The sequence below is a fragment of the Moschus berezovskii genome, chromosome 10, assembly GCF_049115385.1.
Source record: "Moschus berezovskii isolate FMDL1 chromosome 10, NW_MosBer_1.0, whole genome shotgun sequence".
Taxonomy (NCBI): Eukaryota; Metazoa; Chordata; class Mammalia; order Artiodactyla; family Moschidae; genus Moschus; species Moschus berezovskii.
Genome location: NC_142469.1, coordinates 4,110,850 through 4,135,710, shown reverse-complemented (window position 1 = coordinate 4,135,710; position 24,861 = coordinate 4,110,850). Strand labels below are relative to the sequence as shown.

Here is a 24,861-nt window from a genome sequence, read left to right as displayed (position 1 = left end):
TGTGATCCACACAGTCAAAGGCTTTGTCAGTCAATAAAGGGAAAGTAGATGTTTTTCTGGAACTCTCCTGCTTTTTCGACAATCCAACGGATGTTGGCAATTTGATCCCTGGCTCCTGTGCCTTTTCTAACTACAGCTTTAACATGTGGAAAAGCACGGTTCACGTACTGTTGAAGCCTGTCTTGGAGAATTTTGCTAGTGTTTGCACAAGTGCAATTGTGCAGTAGTTTTGAGCATTCCTTGGCACTGCCCTTCTTTGGGATTAGAACGAAAACAGACATTTTCCAGTCCTATGGCCACTGCGGAGTTCTCCAAATTTGCTGGCATATTAAGTGCAGAACTTTCACAGCATCATCGTTTAGGATTTGAAACAGCTCAACTAAAATTCCATCACCTCCACTAGCTTTGTTCGTAGCGATGCTTCCTAAGGCTCATTTGACTTTGCATCTCAGGATGCCTGGTTCTAGGTGAGTGATCACAAAATCATGATTATCTGGGTCTTGAGGATCTTTTTTGCACAGTTCTTTTGCGTATTCTTGCCACCTCTTCTTAATATGTTCTGCTTCTGTTATGTCCATACCATTTGTCCTTTATTGTGCCCATCTATGCGTGAAAAGTTCCCTTAGTATCTCTAATTTTCTAGAAGAGATCTCTAGTTTTTTCCCATTCTATTTTTTTCTGCTATTTCTTTCCAGTGATCACTGCGGAAAGATTTCTTATCTCCTCTTGCTATTCTTTGGAATTCAGCATTCAAATGGATATATCTTTCCTTTTCTCCTTTGCCTTCTGCTTCTCTTCTTTTCATAGGTGTTTTTAAGGCCTCCTCAGACAACCATTTTGCCTTTTTGCATTTCTTTTTCTTGGGGATGTTCCTGATCCCTGTCTCCTGTACAGTATCACAAACTTTCTTCCATAGTTCTTCAGGCACTCTATCAGATCTAATCCCTTAAATCTATTTCTCACTTCCACTGTATAGTCATAAAGGATTTGATTTACGTCATACCTGCATGATCTAGTGGATTTCCCTCTTCAATTTAAGTCTCAATTTGGCAATAAGGAGTTCATGATTTGAGCCACAGTCAGCTCCCGGTCTTGTTTTTGCTGACTATATAGAGCTTCTCCATCTTTGGCTGCAAAGAATATAATCAACCTGATTTCGGTGTTGACCATCTGGTGATGTCCATGTGTAGAGTCTTCTCTTGTGTTGTTGGAAGAGGGTGTTTGCTATGACCAGTGCATTCTCTTGGGAAAACTCTGTTAGCCTTTGCCATGCTTCAATCTGTACTACAAGGCCAGATTTGCTGTTACTCCAGGTATCTCTTGACTTCCTACTTTTGCATTCCAGTCCCATATAATGAAAAGGACATCTTTTTTGGGAGTTAGTTCTAGAAGTGGGTGGGCCCCATCAAATCAGTTGAAGGCCTTAAGAGAAAAAAAGGTAGAGGTTCCCCAAGTAGGAGGGAATTTTGTCTCCAAACTGCCTTCAAACTCAAGCTGCTACATCAGTTCTTCCCTGGGTTTCCAGTCTACCCTGCAGGTGTGGGCTCGCTAGCCTCTACAATTATATAAAACTTAAGATAAACAAGTCTCAATCAGTGAAGCAAGCAATCTCATGTGCTCTCCATACACACACATTCCATTTTCTCTGTAAAATCTGATGAGAGGTAGCAGAGATTTGCTAACTCTGAGAAGTCTGTTAATAGGTTTATTACTAACAGAACTAGTAATATAACTTACAGGTTAAGAAATTTTGAACAGAAGGGAACAAATGCTAACTGACCACAGAAGAAACAAACAACATAAAATTCAACACTGACAAAAGCTAGAGAGCAATACACAGGATTCCGAAATCCATTAGTAAGAATTACTGAGTATCAGAAATTTTATATCCATTATGGAATGATAAGAGGGTACTGACAGTGAGTTAGGCCAGAAATAAGGAATTAACTTAAGGACTAAATACTGAGAGGTCAACTTCACGCCTTCCCTGACTTCAGCACCCACTAGAGCTGATAGCCAAGCACTCAACTCCAATCAAGGAAATCTCTTAACCCTAAACTGAAAGTGAATGAACAAGCTGCAGGAAACAAGACCACAACCTCCTAATAATAAGGAGCTTCTCTCCCTGGCATTCAAAGATTCCTCAAAAGAACCATAGGATTATCCAGTCAAAGCCCACTTACCCCACAGCAAAATTTAACATTAATTTTCTATTTCCTCCCATTTTAAACAACGAGCAACCAAAAATAATCACTTAGGGGAAGTATGCAACACTACGAGAAACATCAAACTAAACAAATAGAAAAAACAAATTCAGACTATAAAGAAACTCTTACTATATCCTATCCCTGGAGAAAGAAAGGGCAACCCACTCCAGTATTCTCACTTGGAGAATCCCATGGACAGAGAAGCCTACAGTCCACAAGGTCGCAAAGAGTTAGACACACACTACACACCTATGACAACAAAGCACCTTTTTAAAACGGTACAGATAAAAAGAAGAGTTCTCAGAAACAGTAACTGTCAATATTAAATATTCAAAGAGATGGAAACTATGTCAGTGAGTCTCTGAAAAGACATAAAGCAAAACGATGGAAAAGATGCAAGTAAGAGATAAGAAAAAAGGGCAATTAATCCAAAAGGGCCACCACCTACTAAGAGTTTACAGGAAAAAAAAAAAAAACGAGAAAACTTCCCAGAACTAAAGGGATCACTCTTCAAATGAAAAGGCCCACCAAGTGCCAGCAAAAATAAATCAACAACTAAACACCAAAAGATAAGAACATCCTAAAGCAGATATGAAAGCTGGTACAGACTGTGGCTCAGATCATGAACTCCTTATTACCAAATTCAGATTTAGTGAAAAAAGTAGGGAAAATCACTAGATCATTCAGGTATGACCTAAATCAAATCCCTACAGATTATACAGTGGAAGTGACAAAGAGATCTAATTTAACCAATTAGATCTGACAGAGTGCCTGAAGAACTATGAACGAAGGTTCGTGATACTGTACAGGAAACAGTGAACAAGACCATCTCCAAGAAAAAGAAATGCAAAAAGGCCTTAAAAACACCTATGAAAAGAAGAGAAGCAAAAGGCAAAGGAGAAAAGGAAAGATATACCCATTTGAATGCAGAGTTCCAAAGAGCAAGGAGAGATAAGAAAGCGTTCCTCAGTGATCAGTGCAAAGAAACAGAGGAAAACAACAGAATGGGAAAAACTAGAGATCTCTTCAAGAAAATTAGATACCAAGGGAATATTTCATGCAAAGATGGGCACAATAAACAACAGAAATTATCTGGACATAACAGACGCAAAAGATATTTTAAGAAGAGATGGCAAGAATACACAGAACTGCACAAAAAAGATCTTCATGATCCAGATAACCACGACAGTGTGATCACTCACTTACAGCCAGACATCCTGGAATGTGAAGTCAAATGGGCCTTAGGAAGGATCATTATGAACAAACCTAGTGGAGATGATGAAATTCCAGTTGAGCTATTTCAAATCCTGAAAGATGATGCTGTGAAAGTGCTGCAGCACTCAATACGCCAGCAAATTTGGAAAACTGAGCAGTGGCCACAGGACTGGAAAAGGTCAGTTTTCATTCCAATCCCAAAGACAGGCAATGCCAAACAGTGATCAAACTAATGCACGATTGTGTTCATCTCACACACTAGCAAAGTAATGCTTAAAATTCTCAAAGCCAGGCTTCAACAGTATGTGAACCGTGAACTTCCAGATGTTCAAGCTGGATTTAGAAAAGGCAGAGGAACCAGAGATCAAAATGCCAACATCCGTTGGATCATCAAAAAAGTAAGAGAGTTCCAGAAAAACATCTACTTTTGCTTTATTGACTATGCCAAAGCCTTTGACAGTGTGGACCAAAACTTTGACAGTTTTACAAACTGTAGAAAATTCTTGAAGAGATGGGAATACCAGAACTGACCTGCCTCCTGAGAAATCTGTATGCAGTCAAGAAGCAACAGTTAGAACTGGAAATGGAACAACAGACTGGTTCCAAATAGGAAAAGGAGTACATCAAGTATATTGTCACCCTGCTTATTTAACTTATATGCAGAGTATATCACGAGAAATGGCGGGCTGTAAGAAGCACAAGCTGGAATCAAGACTGCCGAGAGAAATAATAATTTCAGATGTGCAGATGACACCACACTTACGTCAGAAAGCGAGGAAGAACTAAAGAGACTCTTGATGAAAGTGAAAGAGGGGAGCGAAAAAGTTGGCTTAAAACTCAACATTCAGAAAACTAAGATCATGGCATCTGGTCCCATCACTTCATGGCTAATACATGGGGAAACAATGGAAACAGTGACAGACTTTCTTTTTTTAGGCTACAAAATCATTGCAGATGGTGACTGGAGCCGTGAAATTAAAAGACACTTGCTTCTTGGAAGAAAAGCTACAACCAACCTAGACAGCATATTAAAACGCAGAGACATTACTTTGCCAACAAAGGTCCATCTAGTCAAATCTATGGTTTTTCCAGTAGCCATGTTTGGATGTGAGAGTTGGACTTAAAAAAAGTCGCGCACCGAAGAATTGATGCTTTTGAACTGTGGTGTTGGAGAAGACTCTTGAGAATCCCTTGGACTGCAAGGAGATCCAACCAGTCCATCCTAAAGGAGATCAGTCCTGAATATTCATTGGAACGACTGATGCTAAAGCTGAAACTCGAATACTTTGGCCACTTGATGCTAGAACTGACTAACTGGAAAAGACCCTGACACTGGGAAAGATTGAAGATGGGAGGAGAAGGGGACGACAGAATGAGATGGTTGGATGGCATCACCGACTCAATGGGCATGAGTTGAGTAAACTCTGGGAGTTGGTGATAGACAGGGAGACCTGGCTGGCTGTAGTCTGTGGTGTCGTAAAGAGTCACACACAACTGAGCAAATAAACTGAAAGCAGGGTAGGGTACAGAAAAGGCCACCTAACAAAGCAACAAGCCTTATTTATACAAACCCAAGCAGCCAACCCATCAGGAATACCAGTTACAAAATTTTAAGGAAAGTGATATTCAATTTTGTTACTATAAAAGCAAATTATTAGTCAAGTGTAATATTATTAGAAAGGTACTAAGGATGTCATTAAGTACAGAGAGCATAGCTAAAGAAATTGACATCTAGGAAAACAATAGCTTCACTCAAGGAGAGCAGAGACACTCGGGGATGACAGATATACAAGCCTGGAGCACGGCAAACGCAGACAGAACAAGACAGTGACAGAGGGCGCTGGGAGCAGGTAGTTTCAGTAAACTCAGAAGTATGCCCATGACCGTGGGTAAAGAAGTCTGTTATATAATAGTTCAGAAATGTAAGCTAAAAAATAATTATACTGGAACTTCCCTGTTGGTCCAGTGTTAAAGAATTCGCCTGCCAATCCCTGGTCTGGGAAGATTCCACACGCCTAGGGACAACTAAGCCAGCGTACCCCAACTGCTGAGCCCCCATCCTAGATTCTGCAAGCTGCAACTAACAGAGACTGAGAGCCCTGACTGAAGCCCCCACCCGGGAGCCACGCTTCAGGCCACCGCAAAGAGCAGCCTGCGCACAGCTGCGGTTCCCGCTCACTGCAACCAGAGGAAGCCTGTGTGAAGCACTAAAGACCCAGGACAGCCAGAAACTAAAAATAATAATAACAAAGAGCAAATTTTAAGTAACAGAGGAAAGGAAGAAACTGAAAGATATTAAGAATACAGTGACGAATACATGATTAATTTTATTCACATTTTAAATTAAAAAGACAGAAAAATGCTCAGTCAATGTAAAGTAAAATTAAAATATGTTCTGCTTTATACTACATCAAACTAAGAAAAGCAAAAGTCAACTGAATCAAACAGAGGTAAAACAGAAAGGCCACAAAATATACCAACTAAAACCGTAAACTGGAAAACTCTGGTTGGGCCAAAAATTCCCTCTCTTCATTTTCTGAATTTAGAAACTGGCATTTTAATGTTTGTGTTAAAGGGCTTATTTGTTTTATCTCTGAGTTCAATTCTGTCATTTTGGTAGTGTAGGATGACTTGTGGCAATGATTAATAAAAAAATACATGTTCGTGAAGAACTATATATTTAAAATGTCTAAATTGCATACAGTGAGAGCATAAGAAATAAGATGGAAAGAAACAGTGAATTAAGAGCAATGAAAGTTGTTTACATAAAAGTAGTTATCACTATGCTTTTCAAGTTGTATTTCAAATAATTTAAAGAAGCAATGAAATACATTAAGCCTACAAATAAGATTTAGTATTAAAGTAAACATAATTTAATTTTTAATAAGAAATAACAGGCACTTTATGTTGGGACAGACAATGACGGAGGACACTGGCCATGAAAGGTCACCTAAGAGAAACCCTATGGGACAAAATTCCCCAATGAAATACCTGGGCCAAGGGCGTCACACCCAGCAAAGGCATAAATCCCATAACCCCAGGGAACCTATCATTCTATCTTGAGGGAATCCCAAGTTCTCCCTTTCAGCCAATCAAACTCTGCCCCCTCTTTCCCATTATTCGTAAAAGAGTCAAATCTCTTGTCCAAGTGACAAACTTTCAAAAATCTATGGCTGCTGTTTTGTCCTACTGTTTCCATTTTCCAATATTTCCTTTTCTCCACTGATTGTACAGTGTGTCTGCCTTTCTTTTGTTTGTTCTCCCGACAGCATTAGTGGTAAAGAACGACCCCCTGTCAATGCAGGTAGACATAAAGAGACGTGGATTCGATCCCTGAGTTGGGAAGATCCCCTGGAGGAAGGCACGGGCAGCCCACTCCAGTATTTTTGCCTGGAGAATCCCACAGACAGAGGATCCTGGCGGGCTACAGCCCATGGGGTCCAAAGCGTCAGGCATGACTCAGCAAGCATACACACCCGACTTTCACTGAAACCCCTCTAACTCAAAACATATAATACTAATCATCAATCTCACAGAAAAAAATCTCTGTTCTTGAAGGCATTATGAATGTTCTTACAAGGTTGATCAGTTACACTTTACTAACATTCAACTAAAGGGTATACACTTTGTCTTAACCAATACACTGTCATTTCACCTGCACAGCTAGTTTACACGTACTAAATTTGTATTTTATTGTTCAAGTGTAACTCTCAAAAATAAGACCAATGGCAAAGAAAGGTTCACTAAAGCACAGACGTTTAAAAAAAAATCAATGAACACTACTATTCAGAAAAATAATATTAGTGGAAAAAAGACCCCAGTACAAATATGTAATGAATGCATATGTGAAGTTGGATCTGCAAATGCAATAAATCAGCACCGTCTGCTGCCCCCACCTACAAAGTACAAATAAGGAAAACAAAAACTACTACCTGACAACTGAATCTTATTGAACCAGGGGTCCATCAGTGTTTAGTTCAATGTACTGACTGGAAATGTTGTCCAAGAGTAGCATGAAGCCATAAAAAGCTGTAAATACCTTTTAAACAAATCTCAGTGATGCAAAAAGAACAATCATCTTTTCAGAACAAGTACCATAATTTTTTTAATATTACACAGATGAATTCTGCCTTTAATGATGAAGGAGCCCCAAACTACAGAACTATGTTTAAAAGTTAAAAATCTGTGTGCTAAAAAAACAAAAAAGCCCAAATCACACTGCTGAGAAGCTTATAAAACTAATCTTAACATGTATTAATAATACTTTGCTCAGAAAAAAAGCAGCACAAGTTAAGCTAAAACTCTTATTAAACAATTCTACTTGATGTCATAAATTACCAGTGGCATTCTTGATAGGAAACAACTATCATGTATGTATGGTACCAGAAATTTACAACTGAAAAAACTATATAATATGAATTTCTTTACACTGAAAAAACACCTAACCACACGATATGAATCAATTGATATGAATCAATCAACCACACTCTTGGCAAATATGTAAGTTACTGAATTCAACGACTGTTTGATGCTTTTACTCTCCAAAACCATGCTACATTAGGGACTTTTTTTTAAATTCAGTCAATGATGGTTTTTTAAGCAATGATATAGCCTGGAAAGGACACCCTGGCTTCACTAAAGAATGCAGTAGCTATAAAGGCTACTCTGAATATCCATATTATCTAGAGCACATCCCTCCTCCTCCTGGTCTCAAGGAAATAAACCAAATTACAGCCACTGAACATTTCTCTTCTACCACGTAAAGAAATGGTTTCATAAATACAAGATTTGTTTCACACTTATGAATTATGGTTGTTTGTAAAGAGATAAAATTAACATTTTTTATTACACTGACAATGTCAGTTTTTCAAATAGCACTTCAATGATTTTTAATACATTCCTAATGTAGTATATTTAACCAATATAGTCAATATCCTGAACCTATTACTTGGGAAAGTATTATTTTTATTTTAAAGGTAACAGGAATTTTTAAGAACACAAATAACTGCTTTGATCATCAAGATCAAACACTTTCCAGATTTAAAGGGTTTCCTCAATTATTAGAATATTTTTTAAATTTATTACCAGGCAAATCTAAAAACCATACGCAAACACTGCTGCTGCTGCTAAGTCACTTCAGTCACGTCTGACTCTGTGTGACCCCACAGATTGAAGCCCACCAGGCTGCGCCATCCCTGGGATTCTCCAAGCAAGAACACTGGAGTGGGTTGCCATTTCCTTCTCCAATGTGTGAAAGTGAAAAGTGAAAGTGAAGTCGCTACATTTACATAAATACTTTTAGAGTCAAAAGCATCCAAAAGAGGATCAGAAGTCTACTGGTTATGTTTCAAGATTAAACAGTGAGCATCCTAACTCTGAGCATCTGACAGCACTAAAGGTGATCCTCCATATGTCTTTCCTATTTTAATAACTGTTAAAGTTTCTCTAGGATTTCTGGAGACGATGAAATATAATGAAAAATTTATATAAGAAATATAATGGAAGACATTCAACAATCATTCTTTAATAACTACAGCAACCAACCTATGTCAGCATGAGGACAAAACAGCAGTTATTGTTTGCTATCTTTTGCACTGTTAAAACCACAGATACAAAATAACCATAATCTATAACTTTCAATGGCGAGGAATACTAAAGAACCATTATCCTGCAAAGCTTTAGTCAAGACAATTAGTAAAAACCTAGAGAGCCAGGTACAAACGTCTGGGTAAGAACCTTACGCTCTTTAGTTTATAACAAAAAGCTGAAGCAGTCTGTGAACAGCTTAGTTACAATAGGGTTTCACTAAATAGTTTACAAAAAAAAAATTTTTTAATGTTTTCCACTTTGCTATCATTAGAAAATATGTTGGCCTTTTACTGAACCAAATATCCCAAAGGACTAAAGAAATTTTGAAATAATCCAAGATAAATCCACTGCTTTGTGGCACAATGAAATCTAAGCAATCCTACAAGGAGCTTTAGAATCTTAAAATTTCCCCACACATATTTCCTTACATATCTTCAAAGTGTATGGATACACACCACATATATTAGCACAGTTTTGCTTTAAAACCAAGATAAATAATTGTAGCAAACAAATTTAAAACAGGAAAATTTAGAAAATATTTGTTTGTAGATTCTTAATAAAAAAGTTAAAAGTTTACAATGAAATTGTAAACAAGTATTAACCAGAACTCAAAAAAATTTAACTATTTCAATATAGAGTTCTAAGTCTTCTATTAGCAAAAGAAATATTCAGCCAGAGGCTTTTCATATGAAAAAAAACTTTTCACATCAACAGAAATTTTTAAAAAAGACTGTAAGAACACCAGTATTACTCAGGGACTAAAAGATAAATTTGCCAGTTCCAGGCCTAATAGAACATCCTTAAGGGTAACTGTACTTCTAGTGATAAGCATATAAGTATTCAGTAATCGTTCTTCCTGAAATCAGACTAAGCCTCGAAACTTTGTGCATATAACCAGTGTCAAAAGTGCTTGACAATAATTAAATATACTGTACTGACACAGGAACAATGCATACATGAAACAAAATTTCAAAAGCTTTAAAACATTTAAGAATACAATGACAACAAAAAACAATGTAAACCTATGCAATAACACAACACAATGTATATAATTCAGAGATACACCATTATTAGCAAGCAATTCAAAAGACTTCAGTATTAAAGAGTCGTTAAAATGAAAGATTCTTAGAAGCTAAAGTGCTGAGTCAGAGTTATCTGACAAATTTACGAATGAATAGCAGGCCACCTAATCCAAACTTTAAGTATTGTTGTATCAAAATATTAGGTAGGAAATTTTAAAAAAGTAATGAAAATTACTGAAAAACTGTAGTGCATAAGTCTTGAGTCATTGAAAAACAGAACACTACCACATAAACCTGAACTAAAAGCCTAACTTCTCCATGTGAAGCTGCTTTTCCTTTGTCTAATTTTAGCTTACAGAATAGCTAATTGCTCCAAAGTTTGTTGCAATATCTTCTCTGCTTTATTAAAAAATAAAAAACCTACATATTTTTCCACATATTAATACGATCTCTGAAGTAATCTCTTATTAAGAATTTGATTAGCAGTACAGAAAGTTATCCTCTGAAAATTACTTTCAGTTACTTCAACTATAGATCTGAAAGAAGTGTCATCTGTTCAGTGGAAATATAACGCAAACCACATAAGTAATTTTAACTTTTCAAGGAACCACTTCAAAAAAAAAACTAAAAACAGGTGAAATTAATTTTAATAAACATTTTATTTAACCAAAAATACCCAAAATATCACCTCAACATGTAATCTACATTTTTAAAACTTGATGAAACATTTTACAATCTTTTTATTCACACTGAATGTTTAAAATAAAATGTGCAATTTACAGCACATCTCAACTAAGAAAGACTCATTTCAGGGGGTTAACAGTTAAGTGGATAGTGGTTGCTATGCTGGACAGCACAGGCCTAGAGCTCTTTCTCTGGTTTTTGAGATATTACACAATCACAAAATACTAAAAGACTTGAAATGGGAACACACAATAAGAGCTAGGATGGGAACTGGGAAAGGTCAATTCAGCCATTTCCCTTGACTCCAACAGACATAGTTTGACATCATGTCGCAATTGATGAGGCAATCGCTATCTGCTAGGAGTCCCAATTTATACCTGTTGTCATGATGTAATTATTAACAGCACCCCCTATGATTCTCAAAAAAGGCATCCCATTCTGGATGATAAATTACACGGTTACCCTATCTATATCCACAACATCCTCAAAGATAACTCCACATTCTTTGGAAGAAAATTTAAATTCTAATTCTGATGACTAGAAAAGGAGCTCTAAATCCAAAGGAAAGAATCCTAAATGTACTACCCTCATCAAAAAAAAAAAAAAAAAAACTGCTGAAAATTCCTTTTATTTTAAATTGCAGACTAAAAAAAAAAGTAAGAATTACCTGTTGAACAAGGCATCTGGAAATTGGGATCATTGCTATCCAAAACAGGCAAACAGAACTGGTTACTTGCAGATCCTAGCATAGGATCCTTATCGCTGAGCATGTTCTTCAGCGAGTCCTCTAAGACATTTTGACTTGTACTAAAATCCTCACAGACTTCATTCTCCAGGTTGGATCCTAGAAATAGGGCATCATCTAAGTGTTCAGTAGGAATTAAATGATTAAATGTATCAACTATATCCATGAAGACTTCTGTGTGTCTTTCAGCCCTATAGAAAGACAAAAAAAATACCATAAGAAATAAAGCTATCAACTGATAATCACCTAAAACCAAATTATTTTAATAGTTTTGAGTCTATGAACACACTTAGGTTATTTCTAAATTGTTTTAAAAAAATCCTCACTGCTTTTAGAATATACATTTGGACATGTAGAACGAATCTTTGCTAAACAATGTTTCTCCATCATGCATGTAGAATTTCATTTTAACAGAGACCCTATTAAAGGTTCACTTAATTTTAGAGAAAAAAAAAAACTATGTATATATAGTCCATTAACTTGACACATTTGAAAGAATTACATGGTTTAAATCATAAAAACCGTATGTTTTTAACCACACTCTCTTCATAAATTAAGACTCAGACACTGCTTATTAGTAAAGGTCATATAAATGAACTAAAATCAAATGATTTAAAGTACTGTCCCATATTTATTAAAACTGTAAACACCCTTGTTTTATTTACAATGCATTTAAATTATTTAAAGAAACACAAAAATTTTTTTGTGGGACAATAAGAAAAAAAATGGAAAGAAACTATTAATTAAACCCAACAAATCAAAACTCAAAAAAACTACACACACGCAGGCACACACACACTTGGAGGGAGCATCCTTTTTAAGATAAAATAAATGTCATGAAAAGAATGTATCAGAGATTTATATTTGTCTCAGTGAGCTATATGGGGTTTATACAGATATCAAGCCAATCCCCTATTCAAACTGTACTTAGGCATTGCTCAACAAAGGTCATTTCAAGCTCCAGTGGAGCCTTAATTATCAAAAGCTGAATTATTATTGGTGTCAGAGAATAATGAACTAATAATGTATTTTGGGTGACAGGGAAGAGTCAACTAAATAAGATCTAGTAATATTTAATTAGCTAGAAAATTCCACTAATTAACCTACAACATCTTGGATTTCAACATTCCGAACATTAGTTCCAATTCTACCAAACTTTCCTCAAACTGTCCTTGAATTCTTTATCCTGTAAAAATGAGGAGAGGAAGTTCAAAAACACTCTACAATTTACTAGGTATATATTATATGCTGCTAAACATTTTTAATTCACTTATTCCCAGTGATAATAACAGACTCCATTAATATCCTGGTTTTGTAAACAAAAAGCATTTAAACATGTTCCCTGAAGTCAGAGCTAAACATCCAAACCCAGGTTTTAAGGCTATATGGCCCACTGCTATAACCCTTTCACACTGGTAGAAAGGCAGCCTTTTACAAACGTAGAAGCTGACTAGATTTGACTCCCTAAAGGTTCTTCTTTCAAAAACATTTTCCAACAAATCAACAGTTGCCTGGGGCCTTGGATAAGAGAGGGACTGACTGCAAACAACAGGAATGTATTTTGAAGGATGATGAAAATGTCCTGAAATCTGACTGAGTACACATACCCACCAAAGTTCACCAATCTATTCATTTTAAATGGATGCAGTTTCACTGTAACTCAATTTAAAATTTAAAGAAAAGGACAAAAATTGCCTCTTACAAAAGTTGATCCTCTTTTAAATATAAGACTTCAGTATCTCTTCTCAAATTTTTCAAATTATCTACACTGAAATATTAACAAAGCACCCAAATAAAATGCATGCATTCTCTAATTAAAACATTTAGAGAAAACTAAACTACAATAGTGATGAAAAGTCAGGAACAGCTTTAATTCCTTGAAGCTGTCTGATCTCAGTACCTAAGAAAGGTTCAATTATCATACACCCCCAATACTTCCACTAATATATTTATAGATTCCAAAGAAATTTTAGTAAAATAAATTTCTGGTAATTAAAAATAATTTACAAAAATGATACTAAATATTTACAAAATTAGCTAGAACTACCAACAAATTTGTTTATCTGAATATGCTAAAACCCAAAGTTAATCACAAGCCAAAACATACTCCTCTTCAGAGTTGCATTCCAGGTGAAACAAAGAAAAAAAGGCAATTCCAATTCAAGAAACAGTTACCTTTCTTTAAAAATTTATATGTTGAATCTACTAACTATGCACTCATTCTCATAGCAACACGAGTTTGGGAAATTCTACAAATTTCACCCAAGGTCAGTCTTTGTTGCACCAACTTCTGTCATGTGCATTTTGGGGACATTCACGACATTCAGAAGGTACAGTTATATGGCTCGAAATCACTGAGCTACAAGGAAGACCAGCCCATTCTAAACAAGCAGTAATTTTTTTCAGTGATACTACTATTGAACCATCCCAAACTCTTGTACTAAAAAGTCCCTTCAGAACCTCTGGCATAGTCGCTTTTTTTTTTTTTTTTTTTTTAAATTGAGACATGGTTGCCTTACAATGTTGTATTAGCTTCTGCTGTACAATGAAGCAAATCAGCCACATAACCACATAAATCCCCTCCCTCCTGGGCCCGGACCCCACCCCCCCACCCCATCCCTCTAGAGTACCGCGCTGAGCTCCAGGCACTACAGAGCAGGTTCCCACTAGCTATCTATTGTATACATGGTAGTTTCAACAGCAGACAATATTTAGTCTTTAAAGATCAATTTAAAAAGTAAAGCACACTGTATATAAGATGGGTGAACCTAACTCTCCAATTTTTTTTTTTTGGACAAAACTAGTATAACTTATAAAGTATGTTTCCCTGGATTAAATAAGCAGATTAGGAAAACAGCGTAAAAAGTTGAAAAAAACCAGTATAGCAAAGTTACATTTCTTTAATATCTTTAGTTTATTCAGCAACTGATCACTAAGCAGTTACCACTGTACAAGACATATTGAATGTGCCAAGGCAACTGGGGATCTTAGAAGACAAAAATACAGTATAAAGCACCCCGAACTTACGGATCCAAACAAGACAATTTCAACAGAAGTGTTTTATGCAATTGTTATAAACTGATAAGACTGAATTTTCATAAGCTGTTCCAACAGATACTGGAGTCAATTCCAAACAATGCCAAAAAATCACAGTATACAGCCATATGGCAGGATTGTCTTAAAAGTAACACTGATTGGAAGTATAAATCATTTTTTTTAAATCAGTTTTATGTACCAAGTACTTAGTATCAAAAATAAAAACTCTCCATGCTAAACTGTAAAAGAAATGTTAGCCAACTGTAGAAAGAAATATTAACTTAGTTAACACAAATAGCCAATCTACTAAATGCAATGTGGTATCCTGATCTGGATCATGGAACAGAAAAAAAGAGAGTAGTGGAAAAACTGGTGAAATCAGAATAAAATCTGGAGTTAAGTTAGTAGTAATGTTAATCTCTAGTTCTGATTTAAAAAAATAGAAAATAGCATTAGGACTTCCCGAGTGGTCCAATGGTAAAAAAAAAAATCCACCTTTCAATGCAGGGGACAGGGTTTGATCCCTGGTCAGGGAACTCAGATGTCACAGGCCTCAGGACAACAAAGCTCCAGGCTGCAACTACTGAGCCGAAGAGCCACAGGGAAACTGAAGTGCTGCAACTAAGACCCAATGCAGTCAAACAAACACTGAAGGAAAAAAAAAAAAAAGACACCAGCATTATGTCAGGTGTAACTATCAAGAAAACTAGATTCTATACCATGTTTGCAACTTTTCTATAAATCTAAAACTACTCCAAAATAAGATCAAAAAAAAAACTAACATAAAACACAATGTCCTGAAATACCTAGCCATGCAGATAGACAAAGATAACTGATCCAATAAAGGAGAAATTTAAGAGATGATTCAGTGTCCCTTTTATTATAATTAAACAAATTGCTTCATTTAAACAAATTTCTGGGAATTCCTTTTTTTCCCCAGAGGCTCAGTGGTAAAGACTCCACCTGTAATGCAGGAGACTTAAGTGCAATTCCTGGGTGGGGAAGATCCCCTGAAGAAGGAATTGGCAACTCACTCCATTATTTCACCAGGAACAGAGACACCTGGGAGGCTACAGTCCGTGGGGTTGCAAAGAGTCAGATACAACTGAGCAACTGAGCACACACACACCAGACCAGAGATTTTACACTCTGAGGGTTCACTGCTGAAGGCCTGGGTTTTGACCCCTGGTAGAGGAACTAAGATCCCACAAGCCATGCAGTGCAGCCAAAAGATAAATAAATAGACAAATTCCTGTTTCTTACACTGAAATTGTACTTAAATGCATCTTTATATTTGGCATCATAAATTTAATAATTAAAACATAACAAACCTATCCAGGATGTATTTTAAGACCCTAATGAAATGTATTTATACAATTAAATTGGTAACATTAACTAATACATATATATTAAAATCAGAAACTACTTCTGGGGATTCACAGTCACACCTCAAATATGACAATAAGATGCATAAGTCAGAGAATTGAATAATTCAAAATTACTCCTCTACTCATGTATTTATCAAGCATCTACTATAAAGTACTATCATAAGTATACCAATGAAACAAACCCTATTCTCAAATTCAAGGAACTTATGATGCAAAACAAAGTACAGACATATAAACAAATATAACAGGCAAACATCACAACAAAATATGAAAGTGTCAAACTGAAGGGCTCAGATGGTACCACAGAGCAAGGTAAAATCCATGGGGCCAAGAAAGGCTAAGTAGGCGATGTGAGCTGGGCCCTAATGTTCCAGGGACTACTTTCAAACAGATGAACAGCAGGTGCTGACTGTGAAAGGTAGAGTTGGTCCTAATGGAAGACTTAGAAAGAATACAACCAAAAATAAGTATTAGTACTAACATGCTGAATCTGAGTTCAAAGATATTTCTCACTTGTTTCATCTGTAACAGAGAATTACAGTGCAGCCGAATTTTGTTTACACTGATAAAACCAACATAAATTGTTCTCTAAGTGTTTCCTGAACGCACAAAATGCAAAAAGATTTAAAAAGCATCAATGGAAAAAAATTACACTCCTACCAAAATTCCCTTTAAATTAAGAGTGAATTAAAACCACCCCAAACTCTCAGAAATATCCTCAAAATAAAATTATGTATTTTATCACATTTTCTTTAAAAAAATCACACACATACACATAGTAAGCTTAACAATAAATCACTAAAACTATTCAAGTTGTGTGTGTGTGCATGCACATAAGAATGCAGAGGAGGGGACAAACATATATCACAACATTATAAAATCTATGAAGAATAATTAAACACTGTAATAGCGGTGAGAAGAGAAAGGCCTTCTATGCATGACAGTAAATGAAGGCCTTGCTAACAAGGGCAACATATGAGCCAAAACTTGAAATGAGGGAGTGATCCACACATAAATGGTGAACATCTCAAGTAAAGACCTAAATGTGAAGGCCCTGGGTTCCTTCCAACCCCTACACCACAGTTTAAATTAAGCTGTCAATTCACCAAGCATGCTCACTACTAGCAAATTTCTAACAGGCGGTAATAGTAGCAATAAGAAAAAATAAAAGTACCACTACTAAAACAATGATAAAATATAAAACTTAATGTGCTTTAGTCGACAGTGCTCCACATCCGCAGTTCTCCAGCAGAGGTAATTACGCCTCTCCAGAGGGTATTTGGTCATGTACGGATATATTTTTGGTCAACAAAACTGGAGGGCACACATGATACTGGCAGCTAGTAAACATACTACACTGCATTTAGGAAAGCACCATTATAAAGAACTAGCCAGCCAAAAAACAGTGCTGAGGTTAAGAAATCCTGCTCTACACTTATTAATTTAATCCTCTCAACAATGCTATAATACTGATTATACAGAAATAGATAAAATTGGAATCAGAGAGATTAAATTACTCGCTGTAGTCAGTGGTGGAGCTGAAATTTGAATCCCAAATGTTTCATTCAAGAGTCAATACACTTAACCACTACCGAGTATTATCTCTTCACAGTTAATTCATTGACTATCATGTGCCAGGCAACAAGCTAACTTAAGTATATAATGTCTTTAAACTTCACACCCACACAATTCAGTGAGCTAAAGCTGAGCCAAGTTACACCCAATATTACAGAATAAGTAAGTAACAGAACCCCAAACCGCCTCTGACACAAAGGTCAGTTCTTCACCACCATTAATACAACAATGTTAAAGAAGAATAAATTGTCCTTTCGGGACAGAGTCAAGAAAAATCACTGAATGGTTAATATGTATGGTATGACATAATTCTAAAAAGCACCTTTCCACAAAACAATGCAACCTCATCACCTGCTCTACAAGCCCATTTCAAATTTGGGTCCAGTTTCTTTAGCTGGAATCTATGTGTAAGACTACCTAAAAAAAATAAAGAAGGATCATAACTTTGTTACTGAATTTATCAGGTAAAAAGAATATTTAAGACTCCAAGATGACTACCATACTAAGACGAGAGAAGACCTAACAACCTAGAAAAAGAACCCTCAAGCTGAAACCGACAAAAGCAGAATTACTTAGCCCTCAGTGAGAAAATTACCTTTAAAATTTACAACTATGATGCCCTATTGTCACTATCGGAAGCTTCAGTACTTTGGATTAACCACAGAAATAGTACAAGCAGCTCGTCATCAAAACTATGGTAATCCAAGTTAACACGTACTTCACGTGTACTATGTGTGAGGCCCTATGCTAACTGTACTGCATGCGCATCTCACTAGTCTCTCACAACTGAGAAACAGTAGATGTGATTCCTCTATTTTGCTAATGAGTAAACTTAGGCCCAGACCATTATGTAGGGTCAATTAAGCTGTGAATTCACCAAACATGCTCACTATTAGCAAATTTCTAACAGGTGGTAATAGTAGCAGCAAGAAAAAATAAAAGTACCACTACTAAAACAATGATAAAATACAAAACTTGTCCTGGTCACGTACCCAGGACAAGTGTTCCTCAAATATACTGCAGTGTAATTCCCAGACCACCACAATAAAGTGAGTATTGTACACAATGAAGTAAGTCACACCAATTTTTTGGTTTCTCAATGCATATAAAAGTTAGTTTATACTCTAGTCTAAGTATACAATAGCATTATGTCTAAAAATACAATGTACAAACATTAAAAATAATTTACTGCTAAGAAATGCATCATCTGAACTTTCAGCAAGCTGTAATCTTTTTGCAGATGGCCGGTCCTTCCTCAATGCTGGTGGCTGCTGAAGGTTGGGGTGGCTGCAGCAATTTCTTACAAGAAGACAACAATGAAGTCTTATACACCGATTGGCTCTTCCTCCCACAATTTCTCTGTAACATGACATGCTTATCGATAGCACATTACACACCACAGAACTTCTTCCAAATTTGGAGTCTTCTCAAACCCTGCTGCTGCTTTATCAATTAAGTTAATGTAATACCTAAATCCTGTATTGTCATTTCAATCTATACAGCATCTTCGCCAGGAGTAGATTTCTTCTCAAGAATCCACTGACTTTGCTCATTCATAAGGAACAATAGATGAAGCAACACCTCCTCCACTTAAATTTTATCACAGGGTTGCAGCAATTCAGCCACATTTTCAAGCTCCACTTCTAATTTTAGTTCCCTTGCTATTGCCACCACACCTGCAGTTACTTCCTCCACTGAAATTCTGAAACCCTCCAAGCCATCCATGAGGATTGGAATCAACTTCTTCCAAACTCCTCTGAATGTTGATCTGACTTTGCCCAGATCCCTTAGAGGAATCAGTATCTATGGCAGCTATAGCCTTACAGAAAATATTTAAAAATAAGACCTGAAAGTGGAAGTGACTCCATGATCCATGGGCTGCAGAACGGATGTTGTTGTGAGCAGGCATGAAGATCATTCATCCCCTCTCCATCTCCACCAGAGTTCTTGGATTACAAGGTGCACTGACCAGGTCGATGAGCAGTGACACTTAGGAACCTTTTTCTGAGCAACAGGATAACATTGGGCTTAAAATATTCAGTAAACCAGGCTGCAAACAGATGTGCTGTCATCCAGGCTTTGCTGCTCCATTTACAGAGCACAGGCAGAGTAGATTTAACATAATTTTTAAGGACCCTAGCATTTTGAGAATGAGCACTGGCTTCAACTTGAAGTCACCAGCTGCATCAGTCTCTAACTGGAGAACCAGTCTGTCCTTTAAAACCAGGCACTGATTTCTCCTCTCCAGCTATGAACATCCAGGACGGCATCTTCTTCCAACAAAAGGCTATTTTGACTAGACTGAAAATCTGTTGTTCACGGTAGCCATCTTCATGAATTATCTTAGCTAGATCCTTTGGCTAACTTGTTGCAGCTTTCACATCAGCATGCACTACTTCACACATTTGTACTTTTATGTTATGGAGACAGTTTCTTTCTTCAACCTCATGAACCAACCTCTCCTAGTTCGAAGTCTTCTTCTGTGTCCCCCTATCTCTCTCAGCCTTCAAAGAATAGAAGAGAGTTAAGGCCTTGCTCTAGATTAGACTCTGGCTTAAGAGAATGTTGTGTTTGGTTTGATTATCCACACCACTAAAACCTTCTCTGTATCAGCAATAAGGTCGCCTCACTTTCTTCATTCATATGTTCACTGCAGCTGCACGTTTAACTTTCTTCAAGAACTTTTTCTTTGCATCCATAACTCGGCTAACCGTCTGGCACAAGAGGCCTACTTTGGGAGATATCCTGGCTTTCAACATGCCTTCCTCATTAACCTCAGTCATTTCTAACTTTCCATTTCAAGTGAGAGACACAGACTCTTCACTCTGAAACTTAAGAGGTCATAGCAGGGTTATTAATTGGCCTACTTTCAATATTATAGCATCTCAATGACTAGGGAGGCCCAAGAAGAGGGAGAAAGACAGGGAACAGCCAGTCGGTGGAGGCGTCAGAACACACACAACATTTACCATTAAGTTCACAATCTTATTAGGGTCGTGGTTTGCGGTAACCCAAAATGACAACAGTAACATCAACACCAATCACAAAGCAACAGCACAATAACAACAAAAAGTTTAAAATGTGAGAATTAACAAAACGTGATATAGAAGACTCAATGTGAGCAAATGACGTTTAAAAAAAACTGGCGGCAAGACTCGCTCCATACATGATTGCCACAACCTTCAATTTGTTAAAAAATAAAAAAAAAAAACCAGTATCTGCAAAGCACAATAAAAGAGGTATGTCTCTATACCCAAACGGGAATCCAGGCAGCAAGATTCCTGAGCCTGCACTTTTAACCTACTATACTTTGTGAAGTCTATATGCGTAACACATATCAATCTTGATATCATTAATGAAATCCTTAAAATACTGAAAACAAAATGACATGCCCACTTCCAAAATAAACTGGGAAATATGCACTTAGCCACTCCCTACATATAAAAAATAAAACAGGTATCTTTAGTGTGTATATCATCACTGTGTAAGTGATGAACCACAAACTTCATAATTTATTTTCAAAGTCTACAATTTTAGAATGTTTTCATGTAACCATCCACAAATTATGAATTAAAACTTAAGCCTTTGTGTACAACCCACTATGCCATTCAAAATTCTGTCTAATAAAGTTAGACTGCGACAAAAGATAAAATGTCAGGATACTATTTAAGTTTTTGCTTAACTGTTTCTCTTCACCGTCACTCCATTATACAAATGATCCTAAATATTTAAATCCTGATCATTAAAAATGATCTAGATTAAATACACAATGCACGGCAATAACTGTTCAGTCTATACATTTGGCAATTCCTCATACAATGTGTTTTGTAACTCTTGAAATATCTTCCTCTTTTATCTCTAATTCAGTGATATAACAGCTCCCATCTGAATCTGGTTTCTCAACCTAGATTACATTCCATGAAAATACAAATAGTACCTGAGTCTCAAACATTTTGAATAAAATCAATACTGTCAATATCATTCCCTATGTAATTAAAGGGCAACATTAAAGGAGAATTTTTTTTTTTTACTGTTCTTAAAAATGCAAATGCTAGAAATATGTAAAAATTTGCCAAGTCATTTTTGTAGTTAAAAAGTAAGATATCTACAGTTCTGAAAAGATATTACAGGATTCTCAGAGGGTGCTCTAAAAAATGAAAGAAACAGAGCCTAAGATGTACTGTTCCAGGAAAGAAATCCAGCAACCACAAGTACAAAAGAACTGATGAAATGTAGATGAATAAAAACATTTAGAAGTCAGCACTTCAAGAACCTTGCACTCCCTGACACTTTGGTGGTGATCCACAAACCTGAGAGGCTAATCAATATTTCCTCATTAAAAAATTAAATAAAGATCTTACTTCCAGATTATTATCCTTAAAAAATATTAACTAAAAAAGATTTCATGAGATATCTGTGTAAAGATAAAAAAAATTTAAGAAACTAAGACATATCAAAAGGTAAAAAGTTACCATGTCAAGGAAGATAAATTTATATTTTAGTATCCAAAACTAACTTTCATCAAAAATAATTTTATTAACTCAAACAGGGGCTCTGTATCAACCTATAGGGGTGTGAGGGAGATGGGAGGGAGTTTCAAAAGGGAGGGAATATATGTGTATATGTGTATCTATGATAAATTCACGTTGAGGTTTGACAGAAAGCAGCAAAATTCTGGAAAGCAATTATCCTTCAGTGAAAAATAAATTTCAAAACGTTTTATTAACTGCTATTATAAAGTTAAATTATCAACCCTTCCCGATTCCAATACTCAAAACAATTATGATCTTAACATTACGGTTTTAAGTATTATAAAGACAACTTCCTTTCCATTTGTCCATCCTGGACGTTGCTTTGAACCAATGTGATTTTTCACCTACATTTACACAAACCACTTCTCATAGATTTGACTTATCTAAGTATGCAACAGATGAATATGTCACAGATCAGCTAGACAGTTATCTGACGTCTATCCCAAGAGCACTGAAGGCGTAACTAATTCAGTGTGATCGTTAAGGAAGTTCACGATCCTCCCAATGGATGCAAAAGCAGTATTATTTACATTTCCATGTTCTTCAACAAATGGACCTACAAAGCATGCATGAAACGGGGAAACTTGTCCAATCACTGCTGCTGCTGTTGCTGCTAAGTCGATTCAGTCGTGTCCGACTCTGTGCGACTCCACAGACGGCAGCCCACCAGGCTCCACCGTCCCTGGGATTCTCCAGGCAAGAACACTGGAGTGGGTTGCCATTTCCTTCTCCAATGCGTGAAAGTGAAGTCGCTCAGTCGTGTCCGACTCTTCACGACCCCATGGACTGCAGCCTATCAGGCTCCTCCGTCCATCACTATCTCCTCACAAATCTCCGGTACAGCTACCAAATAAAGCTTAAAATCTAAGGTTGTAGTTCTGCCTACTTAACAAGAGGCTCACCTCGGTTGAGTGGATGTCTTTCTGCTGCTAAGGAACTGACTGAACTGTTTCTGGTTTCATCAGCGCAATGAGAACTGTTAAAAGTACTTCCTTCAATCCTGTTACTATCATGAGGAAATGGAGTATATATTTCATAACAGTGATGACGACGATGCTGATGGAGGGAAAATTCATTATCGTTATATACGACCAATAAACAGAACTGGGTAGAAATAATAAAGGAAAGGTCTAAGAGGTAATAATGGTAAAAAAAAAAAAAAAATCACTACTTGAAACAAAAATATTCACAACACACCATGTGTGCTCTGGAATGAAGATACAAGTTCAATAACAGAAGAATGCTGCAAAAAATTTCCTGGTTCTTTGACTCCTTTCTCGCCTACCAGAAAAACACATCTACAAACATTTTCACAATCCCAAACACTTCATTCAAGAATCAAAAAATGGTAGCTAATGAATGAATAATGGAAGCACAGTCTTGGAAGATCCCAACCAGCTTAGAAAAGGGAAGACAAGTTTGAATCCAAAATAAAACAGTAACTAAATAGAAACAATGTAGTATTTAAGTACCTCCCCCCACCATCAGCTTAAAATAACTTGATAAAGATCGTATTTGCGAAGGCTCAATTACCTCCGCTTCATTTTAAATTATCAATAAACGCAATGAAAATTAGGACTGGTAAGATATTAAAGCGTTGTTGCCACCTACAGTAATCACTATTCAAGATCATGCAAATGATTCCTGAACAGCACCAATAATCACACTCTTCTTCGAATCAGAGTCTTGAAAAACAGCATTTAAAAACTCAAAGATGGGAACGAACCCTCTGACCCCGCGATACACGGCTGGGGAGAAGCAGGGGCGCTGTGCGGCACCAGCATTCTCCCCCTTTCTCCGGCCTCCCCGCCCCCCGGTCAGGTGACCAGCTATTTAGCACCATTAACACCCACGGGTCGACAAGTGGTTCATTAAATTACACGTATAGTCAAAGGCCAGGCTGCAGGCTCCTCACTTCAAACTATGCAAAAGGAGGCGACAGTTTGGGACCGACCACAAAAGCGCGCGGCCGCGGGAGGGAGGATGGAGCGCCGGTCCCGCGTCCCGGCGGCGGGGACCCCGCTCGGCTCCGCGGCCGGACCCGGGCCCCAAGCTCGAAGCTGCAGCGCCAGGGCGAGGCCTGCTGGCTGGGCCTCCGGGCCGCGCCGCCCCGCCCGAGCGCCCGCGCGGCGGCGGGACTCACCCAAGGCGGGGGCGCGGAGCCGGCGGGGAGGCCGCGGCCCGACCCTCGCCGGGCGGCCCCGCCGCCACGGCCCAAACGGTCCCGGGCGGCCGAGGCGGCGCGGGCAGGCCGAGGCGTTGCGCAAGAGGCCGGGGGGCGCCCCGGTCTGCGAGGGAGGGAGGCGCGGAGCCCGGCCGGCGGAGGGCGGGAGGCCGCGGGGCGCGGGGCAGGGGAAGAGGGCCGCGCGTTGCCAGCCGCCGCCGCGCCGCCACTCACCAGCTCCGCCGAAGAGCGCTACCTCAGGCAGCGAGGGAAGATGGTGGCCGCGCCGCGCGGAGGAGGGGGCCGGCGCGCCGAGAGGGGGTACGCGCGGGACGCAGGCGTCGCTGCCGAGGCCGCTTCCTCCTCACGGCCCGCCGGCCGCCGCGGACCCCGGCGCCCCGGCTTCTGCGCCGCCCTCCTCAGCCTTCGTGCAGCCGCCGCCGCTCAGCGCCCCAGCAGAGCGCGCCTCGTGCGGACCGTGCAGCGGCGCGAGACCCGGAGGCCATCTGCGTGCGGCGGCGGCCCGGCGGCTGGAGCGCGGCCGCGTCACGTGACCGCACTGTTTACTGTTCCGGGGCAGCGCCGCGCCTGCGCGCTGCGGGCCTCGGGCCTCCGAGGGCGCGGCCCGCCCGCCGGCTCGCCGGTGCTGCGCGCGCCCGCTCCTCCGCGGCTCGGTGACCGCCCGCTCGGTGTGATACTGACGG

The 24,861-nt window shown here is 38.3% G+C and overlaps 1 protein-coding gene across 5 annotated transcripts in view; it reads right to left on the bottom strand.

Moving 5' to 3' along the window:
- Positions 1–24,659, bottom strand: part of PHF3 (PHD finger protein 3) — a 92,658-nt gene extending 67,999 nt beyond the window's left edge. Inside the window, exons 1-2 of one of the 5 annotated variants that reach the window (XM_055433593.2) lie at positions 24,392–24,659; positions 11,385–11,653 (exon numbers count right to left, since the gene is read on the bottom strand). In XM_055433593.2, coding sequence (XP_055289568.2) covers positions 11,385–11,628 — 244 coding nt within the window. In that variant the 5' untranslated portion in view covers positions 11,629–11,653; positions 24,392–24,659. Of the gene's footprint in view, positions 1–11,384; positions 11,695–22,895; positions 23,433–24,391 lie in introns of those variants that run through there. The other 4 variants (XM_055433594.2, XM_055433595.2, XM_088840486.1 and 1 more) reach the window with 4 other exon arrangements.
- Between the last annotated feature and the right edge of the window lie 202 nt (positions 24,660–24,861).